The 24,259-nt window shown below is 38.0% G+C and overlaps 3 protein-coding genes and 1 long non-coding RNA gene across 4 annotated transcripts; 3 read left to right on the plus strand and 1 right to left on the minus strand.

Annotated features, from left to right (window-relative positions):
- Positions 1 to 1,360: 1,360 nt before the first annotated feature.
- Positions 1,361 to 18,963, plus strand: LOC105683379. The gene is made up of 3 exons (XM_012395920.2): positions 1,361 to 2,355; positions 17,805 to 17,975; positions 18,225 to 18,963. The coding sequence occupies exons 1-3, from the start codon at positions 2,194 to 2,196 to the stop codon at positions 18,309 to 18,311; spliced, it is 420 nt and encodes a 139-aa protein (XP_012251343.1). The 5' UTR covers positions 1,361 to 2,193; the 3' UTR covers positions 18,312 to 18,963.
- LOC125502219 lies at positions 14,192 to 15,329 on the plus strand. Its single transcript, XR_007280069.1, has 2 exons — positions 14,192 to 14,854; positions 15,242 to 15,329. It is a non-coding gene; the product is annotated as an uncharacterized LOC125502219 (long non-coding RNA).
- Positions 18,964 to 20,148: 1,185 nt separating the features above from the next.
- Positions 20,149 to 21,789, minus strand: LOC125502217. The gene is made up of 2 exons (XM_048660118.1): positions 21,636 to 21,789; positions 20,149 to 20,547 (listed from the first exon to the last, which is right to left on the minus strand). Exons 1-2 carry the CDS (start codon positions 21,744 to 21,746, stop codon positions 20,302 to 20,304), a joined length of 357 nt encoding a protein of 118 aa, XP_048516075.1. The 5' UTR covers positions 21,747 to 21,789; the 3' UTR covers positions 20,149 to 20,301.
- A 1,103-nt stretch (positions 21,790 to 22,892) lies between these two features.
- LOC105683378 (39S ribosomal protein L16, mitochondrial) lies at positions 22,893 to 24,230 on the plus strand. The gene is made up of 5 exons (XM_012395918.3): positions 22,893 to 23,095; positions 23,195 to 23,266; positions 23,367 to 23,524; positions 23,618 to 23,749; positions 23,812 to 24,230. The coding sequence occupies exons 1-5, from the start codon at positions 23,056 to 23,058 to the stop codon at positions 24,136 to 24,138; spliced, it is 729 nt and encodes a 242-aa protein (XP_012251341.2). The 5' UTR covers positions 22,893 to 23,055; the 3' UTR covers positions 24,139 to 24,230.
- The last annotated feature ends 29 nt before the right edge of the window (positions 24,231 to 24,259 follow it).

Raw genomic sequence — 24,259 nt, forward strand, 5'->3', positions numbered from 1 at the left:
GAGTCTTACGAGGTTGGTATTTACGTCGTACATAGGCACACCTTGTGGAAAATCATTGTCATTTATCGAGGGGAAATGTTTCCAAGAATTTTTAAGCGAATTTTGCCTTGCACAAAAAAATTGTTATTATTATTATAATCTTCCATCATTCGCAGGGTATTTCGCGAACATGAGTCTACGGAATTCGTGTAAAACCGTAATAAAAAACGCTTTATAAAACTTATTAGTTGACATAGGAGTTTCCCAAATAAGAGAGCTGGTAATACTCATTGTCAGTCGAACAAGGGGTAATTTTTTATTTTCTCATTTTTCTCGCTATCATTTGCCCACTTTGTAAAAAAAATCTCACAAAAGAACAATCTTTCGACCCCTAAGATGCGTATACGCATATGTATTATGTGTAATTCTGTAGAGGTACTGAACGGCTGCAGTTGTAACAAGTATTTAAAACGTCTTCCATCTTATTTTTTCGATAATTTAAAAGTGGAAGTTATTATGCAGAGCAACGCTTCTCCTGCCACAGGTTAATCCAACACTCGGCTGAAATGCTACTCGAAGAAGATTCGTTTCATCCGATCGATCTTCGAGTAATGAAATAAAAAAAAAAAAAAAATCAACTATCAATAATTACATTTATGATTGTATGGCAGATGATATGGTATAATAAATGCCAATTCCAGGGGGAGAGGGGGGGAGAGTGATCCTATATTCTTTGGCGTACAGGGCGTTCCATTTTAAATATGGTGTCCGATTGTGTCGTGTTGTAGGGATTCAAAGAGAAAACGGAAAGGTGATGTCGGTTCAAAAGTGTAACATCGCATCAGGGGAGGTGTACCTAGGGAAATCTTCATCCGAATGAAAGGCGATTTTGAATGAAGAACTACAGCTGGTTTCATTACGATTTGAACCAGAGAAGAATTCTACCCCCAAGGTCTCAGGAGTTGATAAATTTTGATGTTACACCCAAGCCGAGCTGAAGCTGATTTTGTAAGTAATGGCTGTGTGCTGCGTTGCCTGCGATCAGCATGTTCAAATTGAAGGAAAATGCGTTTCGCTTATTTGTAATCGAATCAATTTTTGCTCGCCGCGAGAAATCTCTCGTCTCCATCACATGCGCGGGGGTAATCTCTGAGTTACTCTTTCCCGTTCCGTGTGGGAGCGATGAATAATCATCCGTTTTCTTACGTAGGTTGAGGTCTGCTTGAGTCTCTGCCATAGACATACACCGGTAGAATATTATACTTATATTTTGTTATATACGTTGCGAATTGTCTAAATTCGCGCCTGCGTAAGGGTGTGCCGCGTGGTGGTGGGTAAGTATATAGGAGCGTGCAGCAACCCCCACGATTCGCATTGCACCCTCAAACTTTCCCTAAAGGACGTCAACAATAACCCACTATATATAATATCGAGCAAGCGAATCTGAGAAACGCGATTTCAATTAACTTACCAGCGAATCACTCGCTACACACGAACTTTTACAATCTATACAATAATAACGCTCCGACGCACAAAAAGAAACGCAAATAATAACGTTGATAATAATAATAATAATAACAATAAATATATATTACACGTATATTCACGAGCCCCTTTCGAGGGGTGTTTCAGGATTTAAATCCTTCTGTCGAACGTATAACTCACCCTTAAGAATAAAACAAGGAAATAGAGAAACAAAAAACCGACAGTAAGAATAACAACTGTATGTGTACAAAGTTCGGACTAATATATTATAAGACTCCTTACAATTAGTTGCAAGTTTATCAGAAAGAAAAATAAACAGATATCGATTACCAAAGTTTTATCACAGAAACTGTACTACCTACAGTTTCCCTCAATTCCATCCCCGACGATTCAATCATTATATACTTTGCCCAAGCAATACATAAAGACCATTAGGAATAATTAACAATAAAAAAGAAGAGAGAAGAAAGAGGCGAGACGAAGAAGAATAAAAATTATTCATAATAATAATAATAATATTAACAAATTAACAAATTAACAAACGGTGCTTACGTTTGCATAGAGTATAATATCGCAGTGTGGTAGAATAGGAATAAAAGCGCGTGACTGCAGGATAAAGTCGACGTGCGTTAAAATATTCACAATCACGTGGGGATATTGATAACGATAATAATAACAATAACAATAACAATAGGATAGTACCGATATCTCTTTTACCGTTGTGCGGAGATGATGATGGGAATCCCGCGGTTTATATTTATGTTGATGGTGACGTTGGTGATGCAGTCAACTGCTAAGGGACACGCATTGGCAAAGAGAAGCGCGGCCGGAAGTGGACCAGGAGCTTTCGACTATCCAGATTATCCCGCGGTCAAGTACGACGAATATCCTGTAAGTATGCACAGTAAAGATTTTCGAACGATTCGTCAAAAGCCACGATCTCGTGCGGAATCAAAAGTGAGAATGATAAAAACCATGGTGTTGAGCACTTGTTCACTCGCGACCCGACTGAAATTTCTCTCGCGTAATCAACGAGCGTTGGAGATAATTATTTTTATACGTATCGATTCAAGTTTCGATGAAACCGCGGCCCAAAGTTCGGAGTAACTTCGAAAAATTTCTTCCCCCCCCCCCGACGTGAATTTGATAACGCGCGATTTTTTTTTCGAAAGCTACACTTATCGCTACAACTTTCACTCGTACCTCGCGAATTACGTTGATCATTTTTCACGTCCATTCGATGCACGCAACATTATACTGCACAATTGCAAATTACAAACAGATTAAATAGCAAACTATGCCAAAGCTGGTAACCTATCTTTTGATCAATTCGAATCCGGTTCGAATAAATCGATAAAATCTGATTCGAATGTTCCGTCATGTTTGCTCATAGCTATGCAAATGTATCACGTATACCAATAATACGGGCTGGGCAATATGCCATGGGATTTCGATGCCGCAAAAATCTGAGTTTTCGTCGCTTCGGCATGTTGAGAATTTTTTTTCTTCCATTTTGCAAATTTTGATGCATCGGGAATTGCGATTGGCAGTCTATTGACAGTATATAGGTATACACGTACGACTACTAGAAGTATAAAATCCGACCTGAATCCCATCGAAAATTTAATTTTTTAATTTTCGTTTTATTAATCCCATCAATCGCGTATAAATCCAAATAACAGAATGCAGCAACGCCTACGTACTCACGAGTTATAGAAAAAATAAAAAATCCTTCCGCGAGTCACGCGTCTACATTCGAACTCGCATTTGAATAATATCCTGGGTAAATCTTGAAAAACGACGTGATTATTTATACCTGTATACATTAATATGTTTAAATATTATACAACCACTAAGAATTTAATTGAAATGTCAGCTCCATCAGAAAAAGGAGAAGAAAGAAAAAAACTAAACAAATAAAAAGAGAAAATAAAGACATATTTCCAAATGTTAATTATTATATTCAATTCAGCACTTTCTTACAGAAATTGTAATTTGTGTAATTATCTCAACAGGTGCGAGAATGAAGCCGAAATTAACAGAAAAAGACACGGTTGCATTCGGAAGTCACTTACGTACCTCATTCAGAGAACAAAAAAATTCATCGTGACAATGATAAACATGATTGTCGAACAAAAATACTCGGGTGATGATCAAGTCTTGGATAGTCCGAAAAAGTTCATTAGCATATCGCGCGGATAATATGAAAAGAATAGAGGAACTAAATGAATAAACTGCGGTATGGATAGGTGGTAGAGGATATTTTCTATCTGTCATGGGTCGTAATTCCAGGCTAACAAATCGAGATGGTTGTGACCCTGACCATTCGAAAAAAAGTAGGATTTTTTAGAAAAAAGAGATTTTTGACTCGCCAACCCCATTTGCTCTACGATTTTACTCTCGGTAGCGAACCGAATAAAAATATGCACAAACTTCTCTTGAAACAATTTTGAATCTTTCTCTCCGTGTACAGGATTACTTTCAATAATTACTGCTATAGATCAATTCTCCAATGAATCTAAAAAATTTGTTTCGGTCATTTTTATGTGTCAGTTCACGCGATATTCGACGTGGAGGAATGAGTAACGAAAAAACAAATGTAGAATTTAAAAATGGCGAGGGTCGGGCCAAGTCGATTCGGTGTGGATTGCCCCGTCTATATATTTTGATTGGGACATACATGAATAAGCGAAACCGCGGGTTTAGAAATATAGGATACAAAACGTTGACAGTTTTGAACGACGCGCGACGTGCTATCTGTGCAGATATTACCTTAGGTACATATATATAGGACAGATACAGCTATATCGTACGTACAGATGCATATAGGGTAGATCGAGTTCATTGGAAATTACGTTACAGAAAATGCCATCTATTTTGTCTCATCGATTTTCCGTCACGACCACAAAAGTGGACATCGCACATTTCGTGACGGCGTGCTCCGCGGTTCAAAATTATTTCACATAGCTGCATCGCTAACAGAATTTTTATCACGGTTACATACGAACGTATTTATCACGACTAATGTATTCATATAAATAGAGGGAAAGGCTGAGCAGAATGGGATACCCCAAAAATTTGGTTCCTTTTTTTTTTTTTTTAAATGATCCAAAAGGACTTCAAACGTCAATTCTGGATTTTTTTCGTTTCTCATGATTTCCGCCTTCCCATATATCTATAAACCTTTACGATATTATATGGTATGGAATACCACGAGATCGTCATCGATATTTTTTTCAATATAAAATACCAAATATTTCAGTTAATAATCAATTCTTTACCTAATAAGATGTTCGTAAATTGCATCACTTCAAAAACAGAGGGTGGAAAAGTGCTCTCGTAACGTTCCAAAGTGCGCAGATTCGATGGGAAAGGGGAAAAAAGAACAATAATGAATACGTTCTTTTCATATTTCTTTATACTCGACCAACCACTAGGTAGGACGAAGAATGAAATAAAACAGCGAGAACTTTGGTTGAAAAAATTTTGGTAATAATAACTTGGTTTGCATATACCCATTTAGCCCCCCTCTCCCGCATTTCGAATATTAATTAGGCGAAAAATGTAGAAATTTTGATCGGTGATAGTTTAAATAGATCCGAACGGGCGAATTTGGAAATCTGTTTAATACGCGCTACCAAGGGCTAATGTTATGTGCGGGTACCTAATGACGCGTATAAAGTGAGGAGGTATCATTTCTGGCTATGACAACTAATTTAGAAACAAATGGCAAGTTATGTAACGAAAAATCTTGCGGTTACGGAGTAAGAAAATCTACAGGGAAGAAATTCATGAATATAAAATTAACTCGTCGCAGTCATCATCTGTACAACACGTAAATTGAAAATCTTTATTTCACCTCGAGGCTTGACTTTTTTCATAATTTCTCATCGTTCTACAAATTATGGGTTAATTTAATTTCTAACCGATTTTCAGGAGCGCGCATACATTACACAAATTATGTAACAATTAATTCTTGGTCGATTAAATTCTGTCCATTGTTGTACCGTACAATCCATGTACGTGTACTATTATGCGTGTGTACTGTATATTACAGGGGTTAGTTCTCGTGCGACTAGATTTAATTACACGAAGATATATCCTCTCCTTTAGCCCGCGGCCCGTGTACGATGCGAGATACAAACCTTTAACCTTAAATATATTGTTGGACACGATTACGTGACAATTTTGGGGGTGTAGATAGTTATACGAGTTACCAACTCTATACTACCCTAAGCCAGCAGAGTCACGTACTTGATGCTCAATTTATACCGAAGAAATAGCAACTGTGATACGAGTACGTGTGTCGCAATACATCCTTCAATTCTACCTGTAAGACCCGGGTCGCTTGAAGGCCTAAGCAATTTGAAAGGATTGCGTAAACGATCACTTGAATTATGTACAATGGGTGAAACGAAGAAGAGACGAATTCAATTTTTTCACCGAACATCAAACCGAAAACTTCTTGAGTCGAGATAGAAATATGCGCTTTGAGATAGTTTTCTTTTTTCTTCATTTTTTAAATTTCTTTTTAACGATCAGTGAGTGCTACAAATTGAAAACGCTCTCAACAAGAATCGCCTTACGAGTGCGATGTATTGACAAAAATATTTGGGGATTGAATGAACTAAATAATTTAGAAACTCTTTCCGACATCCGTAAGACACGTGCGCACCCACAAGTTAAATTCAATCACAGAGCAGATATGCAATAACAACTTCGATGCTTTTCACTTCGTCTGGCTGCCTGGTCGTCAATGTCAAAATTTCATACGATCGAAAATATGAAAGTTTCTCGATCTGTATACCCCTTCAATTTTTCGATACCTGCAAAAAATTCCGACAAAATTTTTTTTCTATTCCGCATCGAATCGCCGCATTCGGTGCTACGGGAATACAAAGCTCGTCGAGTGTTGAAAATTTTACGAGGCCATTAATATTTTCGCTTTCATCAATGAGAACGAAAGAGAAAAAGCTGCTGGCGCGCTCTCGCAATCAGTTTGTTCTTCGAAAGTGGCTAATGAATATGATATTTTAACGATGTGCTATGTATTATAGCTGTACGGTATATATACGTATGTAACATACGCCTACTATCGTTCGCATTGATATTGGTAATAAGCAAATTAGCCTTAATTTATTTTTACCCTCTATGACTGATGAAAAATTATCTGTTTTTCGATTCACAGCGATCATTTTTATACCGTGAAATATTTTGAGGGGAATTAAATATTTTTCGGTCGACATTTTTTCCTCTTCTAATTATATTTGCCCATAATTATTAAAACAACATCTTGAATGTAATGGGGGAAAAAAAAAAATCGAACTCAAATTAAGGGACGAGCGATGTATAATCTGAAAAATTTTGTCAAAAGAATGTAAATGGGGACTGTAATTAAAACGAAAATATTTAGAAAAAAGAAAGGAAATATGCAGTATAGGTATATACATACATATAGATACGCATCTGTACGTGCGTGTATGTGTATATAAGTATTTGCTAAATTCTGTGTAGGTGCGAAAGGCGAGGAATTTTCGACGACGATATCCGTCGCGAGAAGTGCCTTTACGTCTTATTTTTTATCTTACCTGTTTATTTTATTTTTGTTTTTTGGTCGTTTTTTTTCTCAATTTCACCCGCTCTTCTCTTACTTGTCTTGTTTCGTGATCGCACGAGCGGAATTTATTCAAGAAAAGGTCACGTGCGTGAAATAATGCCGACGTGACGTATCGCGCGGGGTTGCGAACCTTCGCCAAAGTGGGTAGTTTCGGGCATCAAACGGTCAGGTGTATCTTATTTAAGGAGACCTTATACGTCTTCCGGCGGGACTCCGGACCGCTACGTCCCGTCGCTTTTCGATTTTTATTGTATAACTTGTTCGTGATACGGACGAATAAAAACACAAGCGGTTAATCCATCTACGACTGACTTTTTCAAATTTTTTGCTACACGTAACAAGCGAAATTTCATCATTTCGAGAAGCTCAACTTTTTTCCGGTCCGTTCTCCTCGATTTGAAATTCAGGCCTTCGGATGAAAAGAAACTGCAGCAAAGCTTCATCTCGGGTTAAATAAAACAGGATTTTTTATCCCCGTAATCCTAAGTCGTTTTGTGCTTTCCACTTGAAGAGTGGATTCACGAAATTCAACTTGCGTTATAAACATCGAGCACGACAGAGAAGCGCTCTACCCCCTCGGAACGCGTGTGCTACGCGAATTCTAAGGTTTTCCCTACGTGTATCTGTGTTATTCGGGGATGCGAGTGAAAATTTTTCACCGTAAATCAGCAAATATGTGCGCGAAAACCTGATTGCGAGTACACAATCATTTTCGTAGATGTTTTTTACCCCGTGGAAATTAGATTATTTTTCTCTTCAAACGTGATATAACGTCAATATATTCGACTTTTTTCCCGCGGTGTTCTAGTAGGAAAATAAAACAAGAACAACGAGTCGCATAATACGTTAGGGGAAACAAATGCATGAAATGGGTCGGCGAAAAAGACGATCCGTATAAATGAATAAAATAAATAAATAAAAAGTAGAATTTAAAAAAGCTAGCTGGGATCAAGTCTTACGGAAGATTTTATCGAGAATTCTTGATCTATTTAAACGAGAGTGAAAACTTTTATTAGGTAATTACCAGAATTTTTTATTTCCTGTCTTTTTATTTTCTCCTTTTCAAGATAACATCGTGATTACAAAGACAAGAGTCCGGAGTTGGATTGAGAAAAGAAAAAATGAAAATAAATCAGTGAATAATTAAACAGCAACTGAGTGTAAAAATAAAACTGTAGCAGCATTGGTTGTCAGAGTTTATACATTTTGTCGTAAGTATTCGTGGGTGAAATTTCACGGATTCCACTCCACTTCGTTTCTCTTTTAAAGTGCCTACTCGAGAATGGAAAAAGATGATTTTCAAAGCAAACGCACTTCTGAATAGGTAAAAAGCATCCTACCTGAAACTCGATGTTTTACGTTCAAGGCATTGGAATGCTTCGTGCTCAACCTTTTTAATTCTCTTTGTTACTATATTCATAACGAACACATACGCATGTTCATACCCGTCTACGAAAAAACTACGTAATACAGGGAAGATTTGGGAGCCGCGGAATCATGAGAAATATAAGAAATATAAAAAATTGAATGATATTCGCTTTCGATCGACACTCGCGACCAAGTACATGACCACGTATCACGTCTTGCCACGTGACGAGAAACGTAAAAAGTCACGTCTGAATTCTTACGGTACACCCTCTATGTACCCCTGTCAAAATCAGAATTTAGGATATCGGAGAATAATGTAGAAAAATGGCGAAATATCTCATACGTACCCTTCCTATTTTTTGATCTTGAGAAGATAAAGAAAAACATCTTCATCATTTCCAATATAAATATGTCGTTGTAGAGATGTATTCATTTTTCTCGACAGGATGATGTTATTCGGCGCTCCGACTATCAGACTGTTCCAGAAGCAGGGTATTTATACTATAACCGTAGAACCAAAGTTCGGTGAATTAAGATTAACTTCAATTACGCCCCTAGTAGCTACTTAAGTTTAACCTACACATACCGGCCCTTTGATAATAGGGTGATACGTTTAATCGTCTTTACGAAGAACAAAAGGTCGCGCATAAAGTAAGCTAAATAATATTATACGTGGTACTTACAGCATATCTTCGAAGAAGAAACATTTTTTCTTCTCGTGTCTACCAGGTTACCATGGGCTGAAATGTTCTTTTTTCCTCCCTCTTTTCTCTCAGGGTAAACAAGTGAGAAATATAAAAACGCATTATGGTTTTTTACTTATAATACGAGACGATGTGTTTTTAAATTTTATATTCAAAAACCGTGGCTCGGTTTGCGCCAAGTTATCGTTAATCACTTTTCATGCCCGTTATGAGGGACGAGAAGCTGTGTATAAAGTCTCGAGTCAACTGAGGTGATTAAAAATCACCCCTGTTAACACAACGTGTTGCGCATTTCGAAGCATCTCGCTTTTATTATTTAAACTATATCAAAACCCCATATTGTTCGAAGAACTTCTAGATTTTTCTCCGCGTACGTTACATACATACACATTCCGCGCACACGCTAACATAGGTGAGTCTCAAGCCGGAAAGAGGAAAAGGGTTGGGTCTCGCGCATAAATAAATTCGACGTCGAAGATCCGAGGTTTAGGGGTTGTTAATCCTTCGTGAAATATAAAAGCGACCATGATTTTCGAAAATTTTCACGTTATTCGTCAATCGACCTTAGCGCCTCGACGCTATTTTCAGTCGGTGAGAACAATTTGAATATTGGGAAGAAGAAATTTGTAGAGAGAAATTACCGCGGCTCCATCCGATTCGTTTATCGGGAAACGATTTTTCTCCTAACAATGAAAACGTTCTTGATCAATCAAATAGAATTCGTTATCCATCCGGTTATTGATTGATCAAATAAATCGCACCACTTCGTTAATTTTCAAGATAGAAAATGGCGGGTACATACATACATAGGCGTTCGATCGGGGGGCTGTGATGTACGATTCGTTTTGAAAATGCGTCATTATACGGTTCGCTGATTTCTGTTTCTCGGAAAATTTCAATGGTGACTCGCAATTACGATTTGATCGAACGGTAACCAGGTGGGTGTAACGGGTCAACGATAATGCCTTTGTATAATCTACATATCCGGATAGTTTCATATTATACGGGAATCGTTGCCATTATGTATAGGGTTATTGCTTTAGTCAATGTTTTATGAGATTCAATCGAAAGCTTTCCTCGCACGGACCCACCGTATCTGTAACGTGTCCGCTCTGTATGTCCGTCACTTTTTGCTGTCGCAGATCATTGGCGAGATTACAACGTGCTTATATATACACTCATATACCTATACCCTAATATACACATATACTTTCATGCGCATAAATATACCTACGTATACGTACAGGTGTGTGTATCGGATCAAAATGATATACCGTATATATATACCGTGAGTAAATAATGCGAGTTAACAACCGTATTGTAAAGTCTGAATAGCCACGGTAAGGAAATGTGTAGCGATTTTGAAATTTCGATAAAAAAGTAGTCCGGAATACAAGAAGGAAAAAATCCAAGTCGAATCAAATAAAAGAAAAGGAGCAAGTCAAATAATTGAATAAGAAATTACACACGATCCGGAGCGATTGAAATTCTAAAAAAAAAAGTCGGCCGATCGTCGCATGAGAAATATTTTTTCAGCAGTTCAAACCACGTTCGCGTATGACACAGAGTGTATTTCACCCCACTCACAATCGGTTTTTTCGGAGGGCGCGGAAAAATCTTCGAGCGAATTTTCGTCACATCAATTTACGACCCTTTAAAGAGCTTGCAAGAGTAATTTTGCGGAGCCTTCTTCACTTTTTATGTTTCATGGTTTTTACCGGAAATAGTATTATACACCAACAGCCGGTGTTTCCGGTGAGTATATAAATTATTTTCTTTTTACCTTTCTTCACCTATTGACGCGTAGCGTACCACAGGTATATCCGTGGGGTTTGTACGGTGACGTTTTTTCTCCAATAATAAAGCAAGTCACTAACGGGGGTGAACGATAAAATCACTTGTTTGTTTTTCGGTATACGAAGCGTCCCAGATGTATGCCGTAGTATATAGGTATCACGGAAACGTGGAGAAAATAAATATTTGTAATCATCAGAGAAGAAACGAATTGGGTGAATTTTCTTTGTTTCTTTCTCGATAATTTTGCTACAGGTACAGGTAATGTAGCATTAAAAAAATATCAAAATGCCGGGGATTGCGGGAAGACGCGTAATGAATTCGTAAAAATGATTCGGAGGTTCGTTTGACGCGTCAAACATGAGAATAAAATTTCAGAGAAACGGAAAAATCAAAAAAAATGGATAACAAGCTTTATAAGTAAGACGTCACGATCGCATGAAATTTTCTTTGCAGAGTGTGCGAAAGTTTCCGTAGTCGTGTACGAGATTATAGGGTATATTTTATATAATTGTCAGTGAATCCGCGAGACATAAGGATTTGCAGGGGAAAATGACGTTCAAACGACTCAGGTAGATCAAAACGATATATCGGATGATCGAGACGCACGTTAAAAAGCGTATTTGAAAAGCATTTGCAGCATGAATTCATCCAATTTGACGAAATGTTACGACAGCGGAACAGTGCATGCGAAATTTCTATTTTTTAACTTCAGCTTCTTTGGCTTTTGTCTCTCTCTCTCTACGTAGGTGTATTTCTTACACGTATATTCCAGTTATCCCGAGCGTGAAAAAAGTATTATCTACTTGTTGCTCTCGCCTGTTCACGAAATGCGGCAAATTCGTCCCCCCAAAAACACTCTTAACAACGCGACGACGACGAAAAGATGAAAAAAGAAGATACGCGAAAAGCACTTTATCTGACTTTTTCTGTTACGTCAAAACCGATTTTCGCTCGTACACACGTACGATACACATGCGGATTATACGCACCCGTTGCACTCCGACTCCGGAGACTCTCACCATCTGCAAGATAAAAAAGCAAAATAAGAAATCGTGAAATATATTTGCCCGGCTTAACGTTTCGAGTCCTCAGATTTCGTGTGACGGGAGCTGACGGTAGCTCACACGTATCCATATAGGTACGCGATGGATACATCCTGCTAACGTGAAACCATGTCACGGAAAAATCTTACGAACGTCACTTTTACTTCGGCTTTATTCCACCGACTCTACATCCGTATCGAGATGAGGAATAATTTGTTTTTTTTTCTTCTTGCCAGCAAATCGAGAGCGGACGTACGTTATTATTGCCATTCGTCAAAACTCTGAAAATCTCGTATTCGATTATACCGTGTATAATTTGCGAAACGGTGTCCTCGCGATGAAAAAAAAAGAAATCGGCCAATTTAAAAATGTACGTGTGAAAAGTGAACGCGTGAACGAATCTCGCGTAAAACTTATCTCCTTTTTCTTTTACTTATCGTCGCTGTACGACGGAAACCGAAGAGAATCGTGATGCTTTCTTTCATTTTGTATCAAGGGCTTCGTTATCTTAGTTGTTATTAGAGAACGGTCCGACGAGATTCGTTCACGCGTTCATATTTTATATCGATAATTTGAAACTGGCCGTTCTTTTTCCTTTTTCGTTCTGTTTTTTCATTCATTCCTCCTCGGGGTACCCTGCGCCGCGTGTTATATGTATGTTTTATGTAACGGCTGTAACCGGAATGCAATTCGCTCCGTGCCCCGAAGCGGTACGTGGTACAGCAGTGGTAAATAGCGAAGTAGAAATACATAAGTGAATATAAATCCATATAAAATATGTATATACCTAAGAGGCGAAGTAGATTGAACCGCGGACGCATTATACCGTACCGTTCGATATACATCAAGAGGTAAAGTAATCTTTGATAACACACACCGGGAAATCCTTGACTTGTTTTATACGTGTGCACGTATGTATTGTACGTACAGCTTTACTTTAACAGGTGTTTATGCGATATGTACTCACATCGCCGCGGTGTAAGTAAATGTACGATGTGGTCATGTAAGTGGATTCATACTTGATAAACTTCAGGAAAAATCGCTACCGTGTAAGCATGGACAAATTGAACCCGTATACCGTGATATAAGGGAGAGAATCTCTCGAGACTTGGTACAAATATTCGATCCAATAACCGCGGTGATATGGGTAGATACGAATGTTATGAGATATTTAAAGATTGCAAAAAGTAACAAATACCGAAAACCTGATACAACTCTGGTAAAAGTACCCACGTACGTACACGTGCGTGAGTCAGAAGAATCGGAAGCATCAGAAGTGACGCGAGTCAAAAGTCATAAAAATGAGAGGCGTTCGAATAAGCCAGAAAATCGTAGAAAAACGTGAACATATCCCTTTCGTTTTTGTCCTACAAGTATTTCAACTCAAAGCCCGAAGATTCATTCAGAGGATTATGCACTTACACTTACTTCTCAAGGTTTTTTTTCGTACTCTAATTATCGCTGATGGAAGTGGTCCATGCCGCGACCATGTGGTCCGCGTTTGTTTCTCTCCAGCTGTCATTTATCTATCTTTATTCTACGTATCGTACAGGTACCGTACGCACGTACGTGCTCCTACACAAATATTTTCGACGCAGCTATGCGTCTGTTTGGGCTTTCACGTCTTTTGCTCTCCACCCCTATCCCTGTATCGCTCGGTTTTTCCCCGTAACTTGTAGAACATTCCTGCGGCTACTTTGCAGAAAGTGGGCAATTTTCTCGTCGTTAGAACGAGATTGGACTAATTTCGCGTCCCGCAGATGGATGTAGGGTTATTATTTTCATTAATTTTTTTTCTTTTTCAACTCGTGGGCGAAATTGAACTCACCTTGTTACAACGGACCGGCAGCGGAACACCTTCGAAACCGATGAGAAAAATCTGAACAAGTAACCTATCGATCGTCGGACTTTTCAACCGGCTGGATAGGATGGATACAGATTTTTCTTTTTTTTTTTTCACAAGATCGAATGTTCTTTAAAACTTGAAAAGGATTACGGAGAATAGCTATAGCTAGACCGCTGCTTATCGCATCGACTCCGATGGGCTCTTTTCGTATCTCTGGGCAGACTGAATTTTTTTTTTTTTTTTTCTTGTACGCGAGTGAGATCTTCCATTATCTGGATGATTCGTGATTTTCCCTGTTTTCCAGAATTTCCGAATCATTGGATATCGATCTCATCTAACGGCCATGCCGCAGGAAAATCTGGTGAAAATGAAAAAAAAAGAATTCCCGAATCCCTCGGATTTTCTATCGGGAAAATCAATGATAATTCGAGTTCCTTATTGTGCAGGTAAACTCCGCGGTATATTTGATCAGGCGATTAAGGACACTCGTGGAAAGTATGAGTACACATGACGCGCGGAAACGAGGACGCGATATTTTGCGTTGGATAACATTACCGCGAAAAATCAATTCGCGATGAAAATACAATTTTACACATCTGCACCTCCGGCGAACGAGTATTATTTCGATTGAATGGGGGGACGATCTTAAAAGTCCTTTTTCAAAAATATGGGTCGACTGTGCTGCAAACCTGTGCATACTATTCGCTGATATGATCAGTGACGTTTCACCGCGATGAGGCGACCGTTTAATGGATTTTCCGAGAAGTGCGATTTATAGACGCCCACGATAATTTCCTTCTCTTTAATTAACCGGAAATTACGCATTCCAACATACTGTACATGTCAATCGGTATGTACAGTGTAGAGATATTCTGATACACTGAGAGTGAATTCGTTAAATACGAAAATTACATGTGCGGGACAGCGTTGCGGTATAAACGTCACGGTACTCCTCATAAAGTAACAGCTCAGAGTTTTTATAGGCCTACAATCCATTCCACTACCGTGCGAAATGGTAACGTGGATACCAAAAATTACACGCGAATCTAGAATAGATCGGAAGCCATTGCGTATTCAAATTGAGTTTGCATACCGGAATTATAATACCTATACAGTTTCATCGAATCATCGACGATCGGAGAGGATAATTAATTCGAAAATTTCAAACTCGGACTCATAATCAGATTTGATCGGTCTTTTTTCTCTGTCGTTTACAGAATTACGATTTATGCGATGTTCAATTACCGCCATAACTCGAAAATCACATATTCAAGACGCGCGTTAAAAAAGCACGATTCAAAAGTACACATCTCGTTTCTCAAATTAAAACAATTTATTTTTGTTCGGTTTTTAAAATTCTCAGATTTTTCGCTAACGGACCTGTTTATCTTCCCCCAATTAGTACAAAGTACCCGCCTCTGCAAGGTGCCCTTAACGCGGGTCTAAGTGCGCTGTAAAAAACGAATCGAAAAAACCGAAACGAGCAAGTAGAAAAAAAAAAAACGTCGATTTGTATAATTGATGGTATGTACGTACATTCATTAATTTTTCAACAAGATCGGCAACGTAGTCATGTGGTACATAGTATGCGATATATACATACACATATACCAAGGGCATAACCGGAGTTTGTATTTTCTAGTAATTTTCTTTTACTTCCCATGAGATACAGAACGTTCCAACGGCGAAAGTGACGGAAAATAATTTTTTCTCATTTAATTTAATTCAATTTTTTCTATTCTCCTTGGAGGCGTGTATCAAAAAGGTCGACCAGATCATTCTTACATATAAGAGGGTGTAATTAATCCATCTCAAGTGTGCATTATAATTATTATCGTCGCGGAACACAAAAGCTTCGGAGCTTAAAACGTCTGGTATTATAAACGAAGTCACACGTATACTTATACATATAAGCACATATATACTATAGGCATCTATATAGTGTGTTTGCAAATGATTTGATTTTAACTCGGTACGTATATACGTGTATATAAAAGGGAGAATATCGCGTTGAAAAGCAGAGCCATTATCGCGTCGGAAATAACCGAATGAAATGAATGAATGCCAGGGCCTCTCGGTGAGTACGTATAACTACTACTGCGTATCTGTAATCTTCCACTTTAACTGACACAAATGTCTCTCTTGACTCTCGAAGCTCGCTCTCCTTCAGAGTTACATTATATCACATTATATTGCGGGGGGGCTAAGAGTCAAATGCGTTATGATGATTCCCCTCCCATACCCCCCCCCCCCCCCCCCGCTGTTACTCATCAGAGTTGATGCTCGTTATTTTTATCGTTTCACTATACATCGCCCTTCCTGCAACTCGATTGAATTTCTCTACGTACACGTGGTACGGTAACGAGACGGTAAATGAAATAAAATCAGATAACGTTGGAGATATCGCGATGAAATTAAATGTAGTTGCACTTTTTCGGTCACTTTCGTTTTCTGTATTTTTTCTCGGCTTATCGGCGGCAGAGGAACGTCTGAATTTTAACGATCGCATGAGAGTGCCCGGCAGCTCATCCCGCTCTGATCAATTATTGAAATTCATTCATTAGACCGTAGCCAATTATAATATATATTATTTGAGGTATAATAATTTTGCGGGATTTTTTAAATATAATTTGATGTAATTTTTTTCTTCTTTCTCATCGTCATCCCGTTTTGACTGAAGTTACATTAGCGGGGGAGGGGGCCGTGTTAATTAAGGCGACGCTATAATGCTCGGCAAACAGATTATTTAAAATTCTTTTATTGAGACGGCGTTTTCTCCGGAGTCCCAATGAATTATTGAAAAATAAAACCATTATAATTCCATTGCCTCTTCCAGATTCGTTTTTACGTTTTTTTTTTTTTTCAATCTTTCCTTTCTCCAAATTCGTTCACTTTCTCGCGTCCCCTGTTCATCTCATATGATCGTAATTATATATTCCAATTTTATGTTCAAAGAGATATTTGAATATTATATTCTGTAATTAAAGGAATAAATTATGGATTCGCGACTAAATAAAATGTTCAAAATAAAACGCGTTATTGAGTTGCTTAGGTAATTATAATGCGCGTGCTGCAGATGGATGTTTGAATCCGATAAATTCAATCTACATATTTACCGGCCTATATAGAGAAAATACAAGACGTGATTCGGAGTAATTTACGGTGAACAATATTTTATGCAATACGATTCAACTTATTCAATTTATATTTAACACGGATAAATATCGGTGCACCTGCGGCGGGCACCTAGCATTATTCATCTACGCATCGTTTCCTGTGCGAAATATAGCCCCACGTGACGGAATATAATTTATCCAGGAATCGTCAAAGTTATCAATTCAATTATAAAATAATGAATCATTCCGTGAGGTCGATTCGAGGTGAAAAATTTTATCGTCTCATCAAAAAGAAGTTCATCAACTTCGGATGATTTATCGCAAAATGCAGGTGCATTGTATCTACTTTAGTACATACGTACACGACATGCAACCCTCTTTTCCTTTTTGTACCTCTTTTTTCTTTTTCTTCTTCTTCTTCTTCTTCTTCTTACCCTTTACAAATTTATTATCTTTTCACACCGCGAAGATTTACGACAGCGTATACCTTACTAACTAAGTAAACACCACTGTGTACATCATGAACTACTACACTTCCGAACGGACGGGGGTTGGTATTAAAAATAGATATGTATGAACTACGTACTAGCTTTTAAGCTCCGAGGGTATCTAGGCCAGGCACACTTTACGTACTTCAACGTTCTACTTCACCTACCTCAATTAGAATCTCAACTATCGCTTCTTAAGCTTTTAAATTCCATAACATTGTGTACATAAATATACCGTGCACTTCCCTCAAACTTAACGGGGGTATTCCCTTCAATTCTTTATCTTTGAGATTGGCAGAGAGTAAAAATAACTTGAATTCTCAACCCACGCGTTGACGAGGAAATTCTTGTTCTGTTTCAGGTGGTCGTTCCGAAAAGAGCAGCACTTCTTCTCGACAGGTTGATGGTCGCCCTGCAGAAAGCGGTGGACGATCAGAGTGTCGGTAACTCAGGTAGCAGAACAATGGCCAGATCCTCTCCGCAACAGATCGTTAATTCCCAAATCGTACCAGCAACATCCGACGAACAAACGGTTAATAATTTAATCGATCGATCCTTTCATATTTTACTTTCAGAACTTATACTTTACATCGAATACTCACCCGAATTCCTCATGAACTCTCACCTGCAGCGCAGTCTCGATTAAGTTCACGGATCGGGATGATTTGAAACAGAGAAAATGATGAAAATGAATCTATCAATTCTTGCAATAGGAAATTGAAAGTGAATTTGCATTTACGGCAAAAATCCTTTGCCACAACTTACATTTTTCTTTATTCAGATGGATCTCCAACGCCGAGGACAAGCGAAGGGCCGCGTCTATTGGCGTTGCTATTTCAACGCCGTTACATGTTTCAAAAGAAAGTGATGATGACGACCGTATCTAGCAGCATATTTGGGCAACAATTGAATCATCAATTGTATCATTTTCCTCTACTAAAGACGCGTATATTATACATATAAAATGAATCTTCCAGTGAATATATTCAATATTTTTTCTTTCTTTGGGGACGTATTCGGATACACCTAGAAAAGTAAAAAAAAAAGCAATTACGTATATCGGTATCTGTTCGTAATTCAAATTCTAAAGCCGCTACTTTGAATATTTCATAACTAAATTAAATCAATGTACTCTCAGTATCCACACCCAAAGGATTTTCATTCTGTGAATCTTTTTTCTTTTTCGCATTATTATCATTGTTCTTGTTAACAATGTTATTCTTAACTTTTTTTTCTTCTTTTGTGCTGATTGAACCACATCGCATACATTTTTCGCCCGAAATCGCTTATAATTGAGTTATGTACACGTGATAGTTATTCTATGGATATGTAAGACAGGTGAAATAATAATGTTAATTGGATGTTTGAATTTTTGTTAATTACTGATGTAATATAAATATCAAAAGATCACTCTAATGAATCCAATGGAAAAGGACAAAGAGAAAAAAGAACAAAATAAGGAAATATAATTTTATGAACATTTGATTATTATATCGATGTGTTGTATCGAGACTGACAAATCCAATGAGTTTTTAACTACATCATGATCGTCATGAGTGAAATATAATTAATTAATAAAATACATTTTAAATATCTAAATATATACATTAGGCAAATATGTATACAGCTCATTCTGTGGAATAAATGAACATATTCACCTTGTTCCTCTTGATTAAGATATTAATTAACGATTAAAGTAAAAATTACCTAATTCATGTTATTATCAACTGTCACGTCTTGAAGTATTAAAATGATTATTACTTATCTGTTCTTGAAGAAAATGATTGCAAAGTGATACCGAAAAAAAAAAAAGAAACATGAAAAAAAACATAAATATAATTTAGGCGAATGATTGAGAAATTTATAACGAATAAAATTCTTGAATTTGAAAAATTTAATTACATACTTGGTAATAAATTCGGAGGGAAGGTGTAGGTATAATTATTTCCATACAGATATGGTAGATTAGCTCGTATGAAACGCAATGTTAATATACATCCACCTGTTGCTGTCGGAGTAGCGGTTCATATATAGCATTGCGTACGTATAGATATACTACCATCGGGTAATTCAACATTCTACAGTTTTCCGAAATACGCATATTTCCTCACGTCCTTCGCGAGACGCATTGATATTCCGTGGACACCTTTATATGTGACCCTGTTCCATACAGGTGGAATTAGGATCAGCATTGGAAATTTTGTATGTAGCCACGAATGCCATATTATACGTATACGGTACACGCCGGGACAATTCGTGGAAACTGGTCACTCTGTACGTCTGATTAGCGTTGGCTTAACGTGCGCGGCGTATGGAGTGGCCAGTTTCCACTTGTCCCCGCATATTTATCGTAAGGTTTTTTGGAAAAAATGGTCACACGACCTTTCCAGATATTATACGGCCGCCGTATCAATGGGGTGTTCGTATATTGGTTAAACATATTGACTGCGGAACCCAATAGAATTTCTCCGCCGACGTATCTGCAGTCAATTGATAAATCAGTACATGTAACCATCAGCGTATACGTACACACGCTATAGGTAGTATGCAAAAGCGCGGTGCATCGAATCAAACTGAATGCAATTGAATCGAAGGTAAGCAACAATATAACATACATGGACGTGCGATGTGGGAGGATATTATTGGATGACACGTATTACTAGACGTGAAATATTCGGAACGCATAATCGTTCTAGAAACCCTAATTTTTTATACTTCGTGACCACGATCTTTAATTATTCTTCTCCTCTTCTCATTCATTTTACAATTTCAAAACTCAAGCGATCATTTCAACATTTCTGAGTAGATTCGATTATCGTTGCTGTACTAAATTACACACGAGCCAATCATTTACATTTTCACTTCCGATAACACGTTACCGGATTAAAGTAACACCGGTAATAATGATATTTTCCATTCGAAGTGGCTCTTTTATCCCAATTCGTATAATCGTCTGGGTCTTCGAGGAGATTGTCCGCCTCCTCATCCCCTGCAGGATTGGAAAGTCTTCTCAAGTCTTCCAACAGGTCTGATTCCTGCTGCTCGTCGTGGGCTCGAGAATCATCGATCTTCACCATTTCATGAATTCCTCTTCCGGTCGAGTCCTGTGCAGGTGCAAATTCATGCATCCGTTAGAAAATGAACACCGAATTAGACATAGGTGATTCTTTATAGGTGATCAAGACCGCCGACGGATGTTTTGTATTGTGGGGTGGGGTTGGGGGATGGCTTTCAATTAGCTTATTCAAATGAAATTTTGTAAAAATGAATAATTTCTTGGTTCCCGCCGGTAAATATGAGAGCGTATGGGTGTATACGCCTAACGAGGAATATAATATACGGGCGTGCTTAGAAGTAACCTCATTGACTCGAGAATGTCGACCCACCCTTAGAATCCCCTACCCTCCTTCCTCTCGCACCGTTGTCACGCGCCGAGTCTTCGTCGAGTGATAAAGCACCGACCCCGCTCTTGACATCGCAACCGCCGACGCTACCCGCGACACAGCATCATCCAAGAACTGCGGAATTTCTTGGGAAAATTGTGACCCAGCATATCTAGAGAGGGAGCGCAATAAACCATCGCTACCATCAACCCCCTACCCTTATCGTTTCTTGCCCATAATCAAGCGCTAAACAACACCGAATGGCATCGCGTTCCGCATAAAACAAGATGTGTTATTAATAAACCCACACTGAACGATCGTTTGGGTTCATTGAGCTGCATAGGGTCTTTATTGAATTCGAGATATAGAGAGCTCAGAACAGGGAGAGCGTATATTCTTCAATGATAAAGAAAATTGATAATAAAAATTAAAAATTAAAAATCAGGTTTATAATATACAAGAGTGCTGCATGATGTATAGTAGTTTGAAAATTCAGTCCAATAGATTATCTTGTTAATTTTTTCACGAACACACTTTCACGGCAGATTCACGTAATTTTTGAAAAATTTTCAGTGTAATTTTGTCACACCCTTCTGGAAATACCCTCCCTTTTCTTTGGGTTATGCCATTTTATTACCAGGTCTTTTTTTTTTTTTTACTTGATGAATATTTCCGATTCTACAAATATAAAAAAAGAATTTTTCGCTCGATCGGGAATATTGGAGGACTTTAGAGTGGGAATGGTTACGGGTGCGATAGATTACAGCTAATAAAAGTGGTGCATGTAGTCGTATTCAAATTTTCAGTACCTTGGCGAACGATGGTCGATGGTAATCGAAGTATGGTGCAGTAGCTGGATAGGCCTCGCATAAAACAGCGAAGAAAAATGGGCAGAGTATTGAGCTGTAAATGGGCTTCATTGTATCGTAGGAAGTTACAAAACCAACTGGCGATTCTTTTCTACAATAGCATCGATATATATACATATATACACCTATATACGGGTCTCAACCCCCTCTCCTATTATAACGCTTTTGTAAATTTGGAACCACGACGTATATCGAACAGCGCAAATCGTTTCGATTATCCGACCAATAAAACGCAGCGTTTATACGAAAAGAACGAAGAGTAGGGAACTGAATTAAATTTAAATTAAATTAGGTACATCAATGTTCAACATTACGCAGGATAAAAGGTGAAGGGCTGAGTCTGAAGCTTGTGAAATGATTATTCGTGGGCTTACAGGTACAGTTTCATTATGAATTTTCAGTGGCGACATATTTCTGTTAACGTGATCCGATCTGGACGAAACAGCGAACTTCAATATTCCTATATTTATTGACGCTATTATCATACATATAAAGTGGTTTGAATTGGGAAATACCTGAATTAGTACTTTATTTTTTCTCAATTATTTATTCAAACTTTCACTAGTTTTCTTTTTTCAGTCTAAAATAATGTATGATGTGAAAATGGCTCAGCAGACCCCTATCTTGTCGGTTTTGATAATCGCGATAAAAAAGGATTCAGAGTGCGCAGGTGATACATACGCACAATGTACGCGGAAACTGGGTCACAGAGAATGCGATTGTCATTAAAAATTATTTTTCCAGGTTTGGGCAATCTCCGCACACTTTATAGACGTGATCTGCATATTTATGAGAATAATACCCACCGCCTGTATACAAATTTTATCTTATTTTGTAAACGTGGATCACGTAATCACTGCAGTTACAGACCTGCAGGAATCGGGTTTGGCATCCATAATCCTGTATGTAGGATGTGATCATGATATATATCATCGCAAAAAAATATCATATGACTTTAATAAATATGATATTCAAAACCCCGAAGTTTGATTACCTCACGTACTGATGGTACCTGTAAACATTGAATTTTCCGTCAACGCTATGAACTATTTTCAATGTTCGCTATAGTATGGCTACAGGTATTTTCATATAAAATTCCCGCCCAGCCGTGGTTTCATGACGAATTAGTTCATCCCTTATCCACGCAATAGATGAGGTCGCTACTTCCTGGAAGAGCTTGCATTGAAAATAGTGATCGAAAGGTCGAAAGCAAGCTTCTGCTCGTCCATCGTATCCACCTAGTTGCTTTGCTGCTCGTGTTATGCAGCAGAGGTTAGGGAATAGCAATTTATTGGACTGATGAACATCAGCCAAATTATCAAAGAATAAATCGGACCACTCGAACAGAATACCCGCAAAGATGTTAGAAGTTAGAACGCTACTCCGCTCGGTGCTGACAGGTATTTACTGAGATTTAGAAATATATGTTATTCATAGGTTACGCCAACCCTTTGCCAGTTTTATATTTATTGATATTTTGATTTAATTCAATATTACAGTCAAAAAGTTACCAGTAATGTCGTCGCAGATCGCTGGAATGAAATATTTTCCACCGCCTAAAAAATATGAAAGTAAGTCATTCGAACAGAAAACCCAACATAAAACAGATTGTTATATTGATTCACCTGACTCTAACTCATTGATTCACCTGACTCTAAACTTTTCCAACAGACATAGAGTACCCCGAAAGGTTGAAGTTAAAGATCATGGAAAAAGTTCCACAATTACCTTCCAATATAAAACCTCCAAAAATGCAGAAGCGGCTGCGATATATGCGAGGCCCTGAAACAGTGCATAACCAGCTAATACACAAGCAGTATGGGATAATTGTAAGTCGAATTATCAGTACAATGATTTTTAGTAGAAAATAAATATCTACCGGATTGGTATCACATAACGATAATTCATTTTCCATCACTCAGGCCACTGGAGGTGGGAGACTCAGGTATGAACACTTTGAAATAATTCGATTGGGAATAATTCGAAAAATGGTACCCAATCGAATGTTTGCCATTTGGAGGGTGGATGCTCCGTGGCAGCCAGTAACGAAAAAGGTAAATGTCATATTTTGCAGTGTTTGGAGCACCTGAAACTGAAAAACATCATTCAATTCCAGGGCCAGGGTCAACGAATGGGTGGAGGAAAAGGAGCGATAGACCATTACGTTACTCCCATAAAAGCTGGTAGAGTGATAGTCGAAATGGGTGGTCACTGCGAGTTTGCCGAAGTGAAGAGAATGTTAGAACTCATAGTAAATAAATTGCCATTCGCTGCTGAAGTTGTTAGTCAGGAAATCTTGGACAAGAAATACGCAGAGGAAGAACGATTGAACAAAATCAATTTGAACACATGGAATTTCGAGTACATTATTAAGAACAATATGGGAGGCTGCGGCAAATGGTTGTCTCCATTTGATCATCGTTGGTTCGGAAAGTACCGATGATTCTTTTTTGCATGAATCAAAAGTTACTATCCACTGACTACTGTCAACCTGTAGATAAATTTTGTTAATAATAAAACTCACGAAACAAATAATACCGTTGTAAATTAATAAAAAACCTCGT

The sequence above is a fragment of the Athalia rosae genome, chromosome 1 (assembly GCF_917208135.1).
Source record: "Athalia rosae chromosome 1, iyAthRosa1.1, whole genome shotgun sequence".
Lineage (NCBI taxonomy): Eukaryota > Metazoa > Arthropoda > Insecta > Hymenoptera > Athaliidae > Athalia > Athalia rosae.